General features: G+C 43.0%; 1 protein-coding gene across 2 annotated transcripts in view; it reads right to left on the bottom strand.

Annotated features, from left to right (window-relative positions):
- The window catches only part of ODAD2 (outer dynein arm docking complex subunit 2), an 827,935-nt gene that overhangs the window by 72,055 nt on the left and 743,023 nt on the right, over positions 1-12,857 (bottom strand). For both annotated transcript variants that reach the window (XM_069211313.1, XM_069211314.1), the window contains exon 18: positions 3,792-3,980. In XM_069211313.1, the coding sequence (XP_069067414.1) occupies positions 3,792-3,980 (189 nt within the window). The remainder of the gene's footprint in view (positions 1-3,791; positions 3,981-12,857) is intronic.

The raw sequence follows: 12,857 nt of genomic DNA, 5'->3' as shown, positions 1-12,857 counted from the left end.
GTTTGTCTTATTATACTGTATCTTTGTTTCTTTTTTACAGTTTTCATTGCAGCTAATTACAGTGCCAGCCCCCGGGGTGTGGCATCAAAGCTGTGTTATACATTTCTTAAGTGCTACTACCGCTGCCGGCCTGAAAGATTGTAGGCATAAAGCCGTGTTTCTTCTGTCCTCAAAATTGTAATAAATAGAAATGATCCATAAAAACCATCCTTCATAAAGTGCATTAACTTAAATGACCAGCTGTACGAGTATTAGCTTAAATATTACTACTCTGTACATCAGTAATGAGGCTGCTCCAAACCTCGCTTGATTAGCAACCCGCCATAGTTTTCCAGCAATGTATAGCTGATTTTAGAAAACAACATACACTAAAACATATTTCTCGGGTTCCTAAAGCCTGTAGGAGCAATATGGCATCCTTACATTTCTCAACAGCTGAAAACTTAAAAATGCTTTCTATAAAATTTACAAAAAAGCAGTAAGTGCACCAGTGACTAATATGAATACCCGTCAGAGGGACAGGCAGGCAACCTGGATTTCTACAGAAAAACATCCTCTTGGAAACTTGGTAATCACACCCTGCCTGCCCTGAAGTAGAGAAGCAGCAATCTCTACCATTGAGACAGATCTAGAGAAATACCAGCACCTTACGTTGCCGCTGGGATGCATTGTTGATTATACTTTTTTTTTTAAAGGGGTCAGAGAGCCATTAAAAGATGGATTAATAAGGTATAAAATGGCCCCCAGCAGACCTCCTCAACTTCATATGTGAAATGTTAAGTTGAGGCTGTCAAGAACTACCTGAATTAAAAGTAACCCTGAGATAGCTAAAATTATTCACATTGCTCATACACATATCTTAGACTGCCAAACTCACCATACTTTTCTGCCACGGCCCACATGCCAAAACATGGAATTTCCCAAAAGTGTCATTAAGTCTAGGCTACCCATAAAGGTAACAAATGCTTCCACTAATCTTCTCAGGGCCCTCGGAGTCCTAGCCATCAGAACAGCGTCATTGGTGTACAATAGTTCAGGGGACCATAGTATTACCAATTTTTGGGACATCAACAGTAACATCTTCCAAGAGGGAGCATAAGCAGTTGACATACAGGATAAACAGGAGGGGTGCCAACATGTATCCCTCGGGGTAATATTAAAGTGTCAGCGGTTTCCCCGACTAAGCCATAAAGCACATTGACTGATAGTTTTTCATGCAAATTGTAAATAACTTTCACAAGCGTAACCTCCACTCTCATGTCCAACAACCTTAACCAGAACTAGTCCTGTTAACTGAATCAAAAGATGGGGACTAGGAACAGGTACAGGTTCAGTGGACTTTGTTTTACAAACGTATATTTACCCAATATGAGATGTAAATTGAAACACTGCTCCACCGTACCCAGCCCTGGGCGAAAACCATTTTGAAAAGGTGACCGAATATTATGAACAGATGAAAACACGACTTTACATCGGCTGACGGCACATAACTGCCATGCGAAACCTACAAATGGACTTACCATGGTCCTTCTGATGGGCTATTCCTCACGCAATTTGGACGCCCTATTTTCCTATACGGCACATACATACCGGCACTAATAGTTACAGATAACTCAGAGCTCTTTGGACTTACTACTATTTCTGAGATCTCTCAGACGTACTTTGTTGTCACCATTATGTCAGATTGGCCTTGAAAAAGTCACCAGTGTGACGAAACATGTGTTGGCTGTGTTTGGAATGATGCTCTTTGTTGATTGAATACCACTTCGCTCGTAATAAAGGAACTCACCTCTCGAGACAAGATCTGAATACCGATGTGCTTGTTTTCTTCATCCACCTTTACTAAAAATTACAAAATGCTATGACTTTTTTCTGTTCTACTATCGTATATTGTGTGCTGTGATCTGTTTTGCTTAATAGGACCGAATAGTATGATAAGCCAAAACTCCTAACCGTTGGAATATTACTCTACTAATAATTTTGACTGAACTATCTATAAGAGATATAGGGCAATAGCATTTTGGCTGATTACGGTTCCTCTCTGGAAAACAGGGATGGTGATAATGACCAAGACGCTGAATTGTGAGATCAAAGGAATTATTAAACAAATTAGCAAGCAAGGGGGCCCAAAGGTCACAGCTACTTTTCAAGAGTTCATTGGAACCACATCTGGGCTCGGGGCCTCTGCCCTCCAGCTCTGACTTATTGCATCCTCAACCTCACTTAAGCTAAACTGCAGTTGCATTCCCTACCGTAATCCTCAATAGCTCCAATAGCGGCTTATATTCCTCTGCATGAGGAAGTGAGCTAAAAAATGTATTCCAAGCCGAGCAAGTAACGCGTTAGTAGCTGGTTTGGTGGGGCATCTCTTAGTTGGATCCTGCTGACAGTATCCCATAATACTTTGCTACAATTAAGCCGTCACTAGTTTGCTGGGAAATCTCAATAGTTCTTTCCGGGGGGGATAACCTTGCATACTGTGACAAGCCCAACTGCCACTAATGCATTGTGATCCCCCCACTGAGTTTCAATTAGGATACTCCTAGAGATCTAGGGAAAAAATTTAATCAGTAGTTAAAACCCATCTGTTCCCTCTATATGATGGTAAAATGTTAACATTGCTCTTTAAATAAGAGACCAGATCTACCAGATCGTTCCCTGACAGATAATAACCTAGCTCAACCCCCTCTGTTCACTAATATACTCATTGTTAACTATCTGTGCAGGGCTGCTTGGAGAAACCAAGGTGAGACTTCAAGTTTGCACTGCAACTGGCTCAAAAGAGTCCATCAGAATACCGGAAGAAGACAAACCCAAAGGAGAAGGGACCAGTTCATCTGCATGCAGGGTACCTGAACCTAGATTAGTGCCAGAGTTCAAGGAGAGTCTTCTCTCTGTGAGAGCAATTTCAATACTAATGACTCCTACAGCTCTTTCCAGCATTCTGTCTATGGAGGGACGTTTGGCTGCAAAGACAGAGGCAAGTGACGCACATGTAATCTTCTTTTTCCCCCTCTTAACTTTGAAAAAATAGTGATCAAAAAAGTCCCCCAGCTCCCATGCTCTTCACAGCCGTTAACAGAAATAGGTAAACCTAGGGACAGATAAAATATCATTACCTTTTCCAAAGTGGGGAGCCAAGGCAGAGGACCCAGTTGTGTCCATGCACATCCTGCAACTCAGGGAGAAAGCAGTCCTTTTCAGGCACCTGACCAGCACTCCCTCCACCTCCTGCAGGGCTTCCTGGGGCTCGTAGTCTGCCCTTTACGTCCCCTCCTCTGAGCTCCTTTAAAAGTCCTGCGTCACGGGAAGAAAGCAGTCCTTTTCAGCCGAACTACCGGTGCTGATTGCAACTCCCCATCCCCTCCTGCAGGGCGTTCATGGGGCCTATAGTCTACCCCTTGTGTCTGCTCCTCTGAGCTCTTTTGAGCTGTAATTAGCTTGGCGTGCAGAAGGGCCTTTTGATATCTTGGCCTCGTGGCTTGCACAGGCCTCACACAGCAGCTCCTTGGACTATCAGTGTGCAGCAGCTTTGATAAAGATTCCAGAGATAGTTTGCTTCGCTTCTCAGTGCTCACTCTGGGAGGACACAGATTGTAAACACCCTATACGTCTCGACTTACAGTTCCAATCCCCATTTCCCCAATGGCTGTTGCGCGAGCTGATCCAAAACGTGAACAACACTTCCACAGGTTTAGGGTGCAGAGGCGAATTTGTTGGATAAGCAAATCCTGAAAACAACGACGCTTTTTAGCACAACTACAATTAACACAAAGATGACTGTTACTTACAGTATATGCAAGTTTAGCCAAGAGAGGGACAACACCGTGATCTGTTATAACAGCCAAATTCTCCTCATCTTTGGCTACATTTGTGATAGCAGCACACACACTTGCCAGCACTTCTTTGTTCTGTGATTTCAACAAATTAACAATGAGTTCTAATCCTCCAACAAACGAACGAACCATTTCTCCAGCATCCTACAATAAGAGGAAAACACGTTTTAATTTTCCACTGCAAAACATTCTATTATTTAAAAATCTAAATACAGCCCAATAAGTATGTTTCAGACATTCAGAAAAAAACAGTACTGATTAATCTGAGGTAGTGCTGAGGAAGTGCTTTTGGACTGGATCTATGAAGATATTCATGTGTTGTATGTGTGCTCTCAGATGGTAGAGATCCATCAAATGTATTTGTAAACTTAGACGCTAACCCATTATATATCATTACTTCTCTTCATTTTATTTTGCTGTATTATATAACCTTGAGGTATGTCTGCCTTCATCCCATACGTGTAAATCAATTGGTTTGACATTCCAATTTACATTCAACACAATTGTATCCATTTTTACAGTGTAAAAATAATTATAAGCATTTCCTTTGTATATTCCTACAGTCCTAATTTCTTATTTTAGAGCAGAGCCTCCCTAGTTTGCGGTTTTAATTTGCACTCTGAGATGATTTAAGTCAAACGAGATTCGTTTCTTTCCTCGTCTTTTAGTCTCGAGTGTTATTTTTTATGAATGATTTCTTTACAACAAAAGCCTCCCATAGGGTTGTGGATGTACTTCGACCATTTGTTTCGTGAGCGACCTCCTCAGGGCAGTGTATAAGACCTCTGAAATTGGTGGGTATTGGTAGGGATGGTGCTGCTGTACACACTTGGTATTATAGTACTGCCACTGTGTGCAATACCCACTGTATTCAATGCTGACAGCAGACAGTGTTGGCAGCAAGCACTGATGGTTAGTGAATTTTAAACTGGGTGGCATAAATATCTGAGAGAGCCCTGTGGGAAACTGAATTGACTTTCTTCAGAGTGATTCACTGTCATTCTTGGCCCCAGCCAACAAAATTGTAACAAAACAACTCCAAATGGATTTTCCTGCAAAGGTTTCCGATAAATGATCTAAATATTCAAAGGGTCTGATAGGCATCATTGAAATAGTCCTTCATTTTTGCGTTGTGCCAAGCAAATCTTACCGTTCCCAGACGTTGTTGGTGTCTATCCTCCCCAAGCCATCTTTGGCCAAATGGTGGCAAAAAAGTGTTTTTTCAGCAGGATTTTCCCTAAATCTAGCTGCAGAGTTATATGTATTGCAGGCGGTTAGGAAACTCTCATTTGGTCTATCATTCATCAAAATGTGTATAGCATCTGTCCTCATTTTATATTAGCACCCTGCCCCTTTCTTGTAGATTCTGAAAATACACCTGGGAATGAGAGGTTAAATCAAAATGTGTGCAAATCTCAGAATTGCCTGCCACACACCAGCAGTAGTAGATGAAAAAGTTACATACCTTTAGTAACGTTATTTCTGGAGGATACACAAACTTCCTGCAGATTCCTCCCTTTATGAATAATCCTTTCCAGGCTTCAGACTGATTTGGGAAATGTGTGCCCAGCAATATCTCTTCAGTATGGTCAGGTGACGCCAAGTGGCTTCAGCTGCAGCTCCTTCTCTGGACATGATGGCGTCAGACTATACTAAGCTTCAAATGGAACACTCGTCAGTTCCTAAAACGTTTTCTGCACCCCACTGAGGTGTGCATAGAGGAGCCGACAGAGTATCGATGACAGCAACAAACACAGCACACATATGCTTGCCCAAATTGGGATCTGGTTAATCATGGCAATATCTATTAATTTTTAACACAGATGCTCTTAATTACGAGAAACAAGTATAAGGCGAAACAACCAAAATTACACTAGATCATAGCAGGGCAAAGAAAATTTCGTCCAGCTCTACTTCAAATCCCACTGAGAAACAATAAAATGAGTGGAAGGAAACTCTTTTAAAAAACACAACACTATTGGCGATCTAAACAGAGGTAATTGGTCTGGAAGACACATGAAGAAAGAAAGAGCAGAGAAAAAACCCTTAGTCGCAGCCACTGGCTGACCCTACTGTTCAAGGGATAATTGAAATAAAGGACATCACAACATCATTATTCAAAATGACCTAGGCCTTCCCATTTAAACCATTGAACAAATGTGTTCCTGCGAACCGAACCACGAATACAGATTTTGTACTAGCTTTTTCGGGCCGCCAAGATAACGTCAGCAATTTCTTAAGGAAAGTAAAAATGCTCTTAACAGGCATTGCACAATCTCCATGCATGCCGCCATGGTGTTTATGATTTTGGATGGAGGACGTGATCGTCCTGCTCATGGACGTCAATGCGCCGAAATGCCAGGGGTCGCGGAAGTGACATCACACGCCCTTTCACCTCCACTCACACTAAATACACACAAATTCATACTTACATACACTCTCTCTCACATAAACACACTCTCACCCTCAAGCATGCAGACAACATACACTTAAAAGTATTTTTAATTTCCAGCTAACTGTACTCCATTTTTATTACACAAATAGTGAATAATGTAGTATCATTCACTATAAGTATAATACAAATATTTACAGAAAATATAGAGAGGGGAGCCCTAATTGACGCCTATAAGGATGAGCTGCCTCTGTGTTCCTGGCACCGAATTTGCCATCTATGAGGCCAGAGGCCACAAAGGAAGTGCCAGGGCTAGCAAAGGTCAAGACCGGGGTCGCAGTTGCGACCCCTGGCGACCCCTAAATTACCTCTATGGTTCTGTTGCAGGAGCAGGCCCAATCTGTGTGGGAGAGGAAGAGGTGGACTAATGCTTAGTGCCAAAAGACCAGCATACAAGATCCTTATTTGCCATTCTGGGCAGTGGGTAACAAAAGCCACCTCAGACCCCGCGGTGCAGGTGTGGGGCGAGCTCCAAGGGGCCCCCTCAGCAAAACTGGCAGGTGGTGGACCGGGGAGGAGGAGCCCCCCCCCCCATGTACTTTGCACGGGAACCCTCTCAAGTTACGTTACGTCACTGAACCTGAGATGCTCTGTATCATCTGTGCCTGATTCTCCTGCACATTGCACAAGGCTTTCAACATAAGTGAAATCAGTGGAAACATGTAGAAGAGACCTTGAGACCAATTATCTAAACCTTAAAGTATCCCAGAGGGAAATACTTTGAAGCAAATGTGTGGCCCTAAACTGAGAACAGTTTATCTTCTAGTATGTGGTCAAGACATCCGAGTACAGAAACTCAGTTATGGAGAAGATTGCCCCTGTCACTTTAAATCAAGTTTCTACTTGTGATCCTACAGCAAAAGTGGCTGGCTGGTCTCTCCTAACTTTTTGCCTCTACTGCCCAGGTGGTTTCTGTGTGCTGGACTCAATCAATCAATAGTTTATTCGGTCCAAATTTGGGCCATTTGAAAAGTAAAAAGTAATATATATAAAAAGGACATTGACAATTAATACAGGAAAAAAGTTCATAAAATTACATAAAAGGTTTCAAAAATAGTTAAGACAAGACTCACAAAATAGTCTCTGGATCCTACCCTATGCAAGACGCTAAATGCTAAAATGATACTGGTCAGTTGTTAAAAGCATAAAAAGCATTTAAAACGGGTTTATAGAATAAAAATAAAAGGTAAAAACTACATACAATAACTCCTGTTAGCAAAAAGTTTAAAAAAAAGAAAAAACAACCAGTGGAAAGTGATGCCATAAGTTAATCAATTCTATTGAATGAGTTGATCAAGTAGATTGCATTTTACCATTTGTAAACAGGGTGCTAGTTCGCTGACTTCTAGACTGTACTTCAACCGGTGGATTAAGATCTATAGTAATCCTACTGCGGATTTTCCATGCTGCTGCCAAATATTTAGAAACAGAACTCACTATCAGCATGGAAGTATCATATTTACATATTCTATATGCACTGTTACGATTTTGTATTGACAGTGTTTTACACAGAGGGGTAATCCACTTCCCTCGGGGGCATTTGTACAAAGGACAGAAAAATAGGACATGCTCAGGAGTTTCCTTGGATAGATGGCAGTTTGTGCATTTGTCAGATAAGGAACTATTGGTCGACCAGCAGGCCGTGAAGCTGTTGACTGCCAATGTTCCATATCTGAACTGAAGTAATAGAGAACGAGCATGAGCTGGTATGGGGAGATCAAGGAAGCTTTCAGGCAGAGGTTCGTGCTTAACCAGCAGGAACTCTGCTGTCAGCCGACCTAACCCATTTGAGCCGAGAGATGCCTCATGGATCTTTTCCCAATAGCAGTCTTTGATCAAGCGTTTAGCGTTATCAGGAATCATCTCGGGATTCTCCCAATATTGGGACAGATTCAGTTTAACCCAGGCTGCTTTCATCTCCCTTAGCCATCGTACTTTTTCCCATCCATAGCAAGGTGGCAATAATTCTTTAACTGCTAACCTGAAAGGTTCGAGTTCATCCGTTTTCCATAGTCTGACCCAGTACAGAAGTGGTCTTAAGTATGCTGTGTTTTTAATACTATTTAGACCCAGGTCCAGTCTTAGGGGGAGCATCGGCGTACCCTTCCCTAGTCTAGCTATGTGTCTAAGGAAATTATTTTCTTTGACTTGAAGAGTATCCATTTGTCTGTGGGATCCCCAAAGATCCGCTCCATATAGGGCCGCGGCGCGGATTTGGACTTTGTATATTTCAGGGATGAGGGTCAGAGGGGGACTTATTGCAGTGCTAGCTTTGCGTCCTATCACTCCACATCTTTGGCTGATTGTTAGTGCCCCTTTCCTTATAGCTGCATCCCAGCTGCCCTTATCGGATAGTCTGATGCCCAAATAATCGTATTCAATTACCCTCTCCAGAGGAATTGAATTTATCTTTATATTTGCTCTGAGCTTCTTGTTCGGGGGACTATATATCATGAGTTTAGTTTTCTTTAGATTTATGTCTAACCCGTAATTTCTGCAGAATACACCGAACTGATTAACCAGATTCTGGATTCCCATGGATGATTTGGACAGGAGGATAGTGTCATCTGCATAAAGTAAGCATGGGACTTTAGTCCCGGCCAGCTTTGGGGAATCATTAGTGCAATTTGTTAAATACTTAATACAATTATTTATATATAGAAGAAAAAGAGTTGAGGCCAAAACGCACCCCTGTCTGACTCCCCTCTCAATAGCGACTGGTTCTGTTAGATCACCGTTCTTGCCGCTCCTGATTTGAGCATAAGTATTCTCGTGTAGTCGGGTGATGAGTTTCAAAAGGCCGTGCGGGACACCCATATTGGCTAGTGTCAGCCATAGCTGATTTCTTGGGACCAAGTCAAACGCAGCTCTAAGATCAATAAAAACTACAAAAAGATTGCCACCTCCTACTTCCACAGTCTTCCATTTTATTGTAAGGAATCTTAGCACCTGATCTATGGTACTTACTGCTGGCCTAAACCCTGCTTGCAAATCAGAAATAGCATTGGTTTCCAGAATCCATTCTTCTAGACGGGACAGAATTTGCTTTGCAAAAAGTTTTTGGAAGTTATCGATTAAGGAGATTGGGCGGTAGTTAACAGGGTTAGAGGGGTTACCTTTCTTAAAGATGGGAACTATCTCTGCTCCCATCCAGGAGCTCGGGACAGGTGCTCCTGCATTTACCGCATTGGAAATAAGGTTCAGAAATGGGGCCCATATATCTGGGTTTGTCTTGTATAAATCACCAGGTATCTTATCAAGGCCGGGGGCCTTCCCCCATTTCAATGAAGCAATCGCAGCTTTAGTTTCTGCCAACGTAAATTCAATTTTGGGGGTCTCAGTAATCATGATATGGGTCAAATCCCTGGGAGTAACACCAGTGATCCCAGAATATAATCGGGAAAAATGATCTGTCCACTCTGCAGGGAGTATTGAGGTACCGGGCGAGCGATTAGGTTCTTTGCTGGCATCAGCCACCAGTTTCCAAAATTTCGAGGTGTCATTTGTTTTAGCAGACTCCAGGAGGGAAACCCATCTAGATTCATCCCATGTCCTGCGGGCTCTGCCTTGTTCCTGTTTATATTCTTTCCTGGCTTCCCTTATGTGATCTGACTGGCCTCCTCTTAAAGCTCTCAGCAGTTTGTGCTGTGCTTCCCTACATGCGGCGTTGAACCACCTTGCATTGCACTTCTCTTTGACTTCTTTTACAGACTCTTTGGTAAAAAGGTTTTTTAGAGAATTAAAGAAACGTGTGTGGGCTGCTATAAGCCCCCCACTATCTTCTAGAGGCTGGGATATACAATCCATGTGGTCAGCCAGCTGCCTATACGCGGATGCCAAGGTGGCTGTATCGGTGTTCAGGGATTCCCATCTAACATTTCGTCTGTTATTGGTCAGTACGAGCTGTTGTTCGTTGGTCTTGAAACAGGAAACTTCAGGTAGGGGTAATAGGTTCCTAAGAAATAAAATCAATGGTTCATGGTCACTTTCCTCATGTTCTACAATATTCATGTCGGCCATATAGCCCCACAGACGGACATCAAGCAAAATATAGTCTATCTGGCTCTTCTGTGCCCCGCGTCTAAATGTGTGGTGAAGATTAGGGTCCGAGCGGGAGCGACCATTGCAAGCCCGCAGGCCATGTGCCAATGTAATGTCCACAACCTGGTGTGTTAATCTATTTATTTTTGGTCTTTTGCTTGATACCAATTGAGGTATACCCCAGTAAGCATCTTCATCTTTATATAATTCCTGGGCCAGCAAGTAGGGTTCAAAAGTGGTATTGAAATCTCCAGCAATAAGGATAAAGTGGGAAGGTGATTTACAAGAAAGAAAGCTGTCCAAAATATTCAGTGTGTCGGACTCGTATTTGCTACCCAGGCTCCGATTATAAATATTGATTATTAAGAGTGGTTTCTCGCTAAGGGATGGTATTGATAAGCCCATTAAATCAGGGCAGCCCAGGTCGATTGTTTCAATCCGACATTTAAAGGAGCAGCTGAGCCATATAAGTAGGCCACCTGAGGGTCTCCCTGAATTCACCTTAGTTGCTGGGACCCAATAACTTTTATAACCAATTCTGTATTTGGGCTCCAAAGCCCATGTTTCTTGGAAAATACATATTTTGTGTTCGTCTATGAATTTACCCCATTCAGGGTTGTTCAATTTATTCTCCAACCCTGCAATATTCCAACTAAGGATGGTATCTAGGCCATCTATTTTGCCATGGGGAGCTTTGGCCACAGGGTTCTCTCTTGCCAATGGGGTGCCTTGGGGAAGTTTTATACCCTTTTCAATCGTATCTATGCCAGTCAGATTTGGGTTTCCCACTGCTGTATTGCCCAATGTATTTCTTGCCGCGTCTAGATCGGGGGGTGGCGTGAGCAGTTCAAGTGTCTGAAATGTTGGTGGATATCCAGGTTTGCTGAGATCTGCTAAATCTATGGCTAAATTGGTCTCAATCACCTTGCACTTCTTATTTGCACCCCCAGTACAGTTTTCAAAACATTTAGAAAGATCTGGCTGAGCAGGTACGAAAATTGGTGTAGAGTCTCTGCTGTCTACAGTAGGGGTTTGTTGGACCTCAGGGTTGCCTTGTCCTATTTCGTGGGTTTCATTATTTCCGACTGTAGGGTGCTTTTTATCCCAGGTGTTTGAACCTTGAGGCTCAAATAAGCTGTACTCAGTACTGTTTTTTAGTCAATCATTTTCAGAGAGCGAGAGCGAAAAAGGGCTACATCTTGGCTGAGAGTCGAATTGCATCTGTGCCCTAGTGGGATCTCTGAGTGACATTGTTGCCCCCTTAATAGTTGGTACAGCTGTATAAGGGTAAAAAGCCTGAAGCCTACAGAGAGAGGTTGCTCCCCCTAGAGGGTTGGAGTGACACACATTCAAGGAAAGCTGTTGGACAAGGAAAGGCGCATTGAAGTTAATAACAATACAGTCCCCTGTACCGGGGTTTTTGAGTGGACCCACCCAACCCACCCGCCTCACCATTAATATTGAGGGTATCATATGGAAAGGAAATCTAGCATATTTGTGTAGCCAGTGAATGGTCTTATTTTTCAGTTCTGTGAATGGTTCGGGGATATTGGGCTTAAGTCTAGGAACATTTGTGATAACAAGCACATAAGGACAAGCTTCCGGTGGTAGATGTAGGGTTCTCATATTGGATCCTAGATCCCTATGCATCCGGTCTGCTGGAGGATTGGTATAGTCCTTGCACAGTTTTGTGTCCATGTTTATAGATGGAGCAATTTCATCAGTCCGCCTTGGGAAGAGAGGGTCACTCTTTGAGTGCCGAGTTTTAGGGGAGTTGGCCAGTTTATCAGAAAAAGTCTTCACTAGTTGATGCGTAGAATCAGGGCAAAGTGATTGAGGGTTGTGAACCGTGCTTGATGGTAGAAGAGGGCTGGCTGGCACTATTGGCCGGGGGGCATGGGGGAAGATGTTGTTGCGAATATTGTAAATCCGATAAGGTAGAGGTGGTTGGCTGGTTAAGTTTGATGAGAACGTCGAGTTTCTCCTCAATATCTGATAGGCGGGTTGTTATAGGGTTTAATTTTTTGGAGAGTTCGTCTTTTATAAAATCTATTATGAAAGCTATGTCTACGCTGCCGTTATTTGTAGCTTGGGCAGATGTACAGTCCTTGTTCTGAGTAGGCACGGCATGATTGGGGGAGTTCAAAACACGGGCCCGTTTATTCTTTAGGTTCACCTCCCCACGTTTCCTTTTGCCCTTTGAACTGTGTTTTGGGGAGGGTGCAGGCCTATCTGGCATAGGCTGTGAAGTTTCTGAAGAATGTATGTCTTTGTCCAGGGGCTCTGCGAAGGGCATTCGGGTAATTTGGGTAATTGGTGGTGGGGTTGCCGGTGTAGGCTGGAAAACTGGTGGGTAAAAATGTTGTGGTGGGGTTTTCGATGAAGCAATCGTTGGTGGGGGAGCAGACAATCGGCGCTCCACCAATTCAATTTCTTTTTCTAATGCCCCTACCGCTTTTTGGAGGAAGCCATCTAGAGTCTTGTTGTTACCGGCTTTTTCCAAAGGCATCCCCCCCTTCCGTCTGCCC

This window comes from Pleurodeles waltl, chromosome 10 (genome assembly GCF_031143425.1).
Source record: "Pleurodeles waltl isolate 20211129_DDA chromosome 10, aPleWal1.hap1.20221129, whole genome shotgun sequence".
In the NCBI taxonomy this organism is placed as follows: Eukaryota; Metazoa; Chordata; class Amphibia; order Caudata; family Salamandridae; genus Pleurodeles; species Pleurodeles waltl.
The sequence above is the reverse complement of the archived record's forward strand: the minus strand, read 5'-3'. Positions and strand labels throughout refer to the sequence as shown.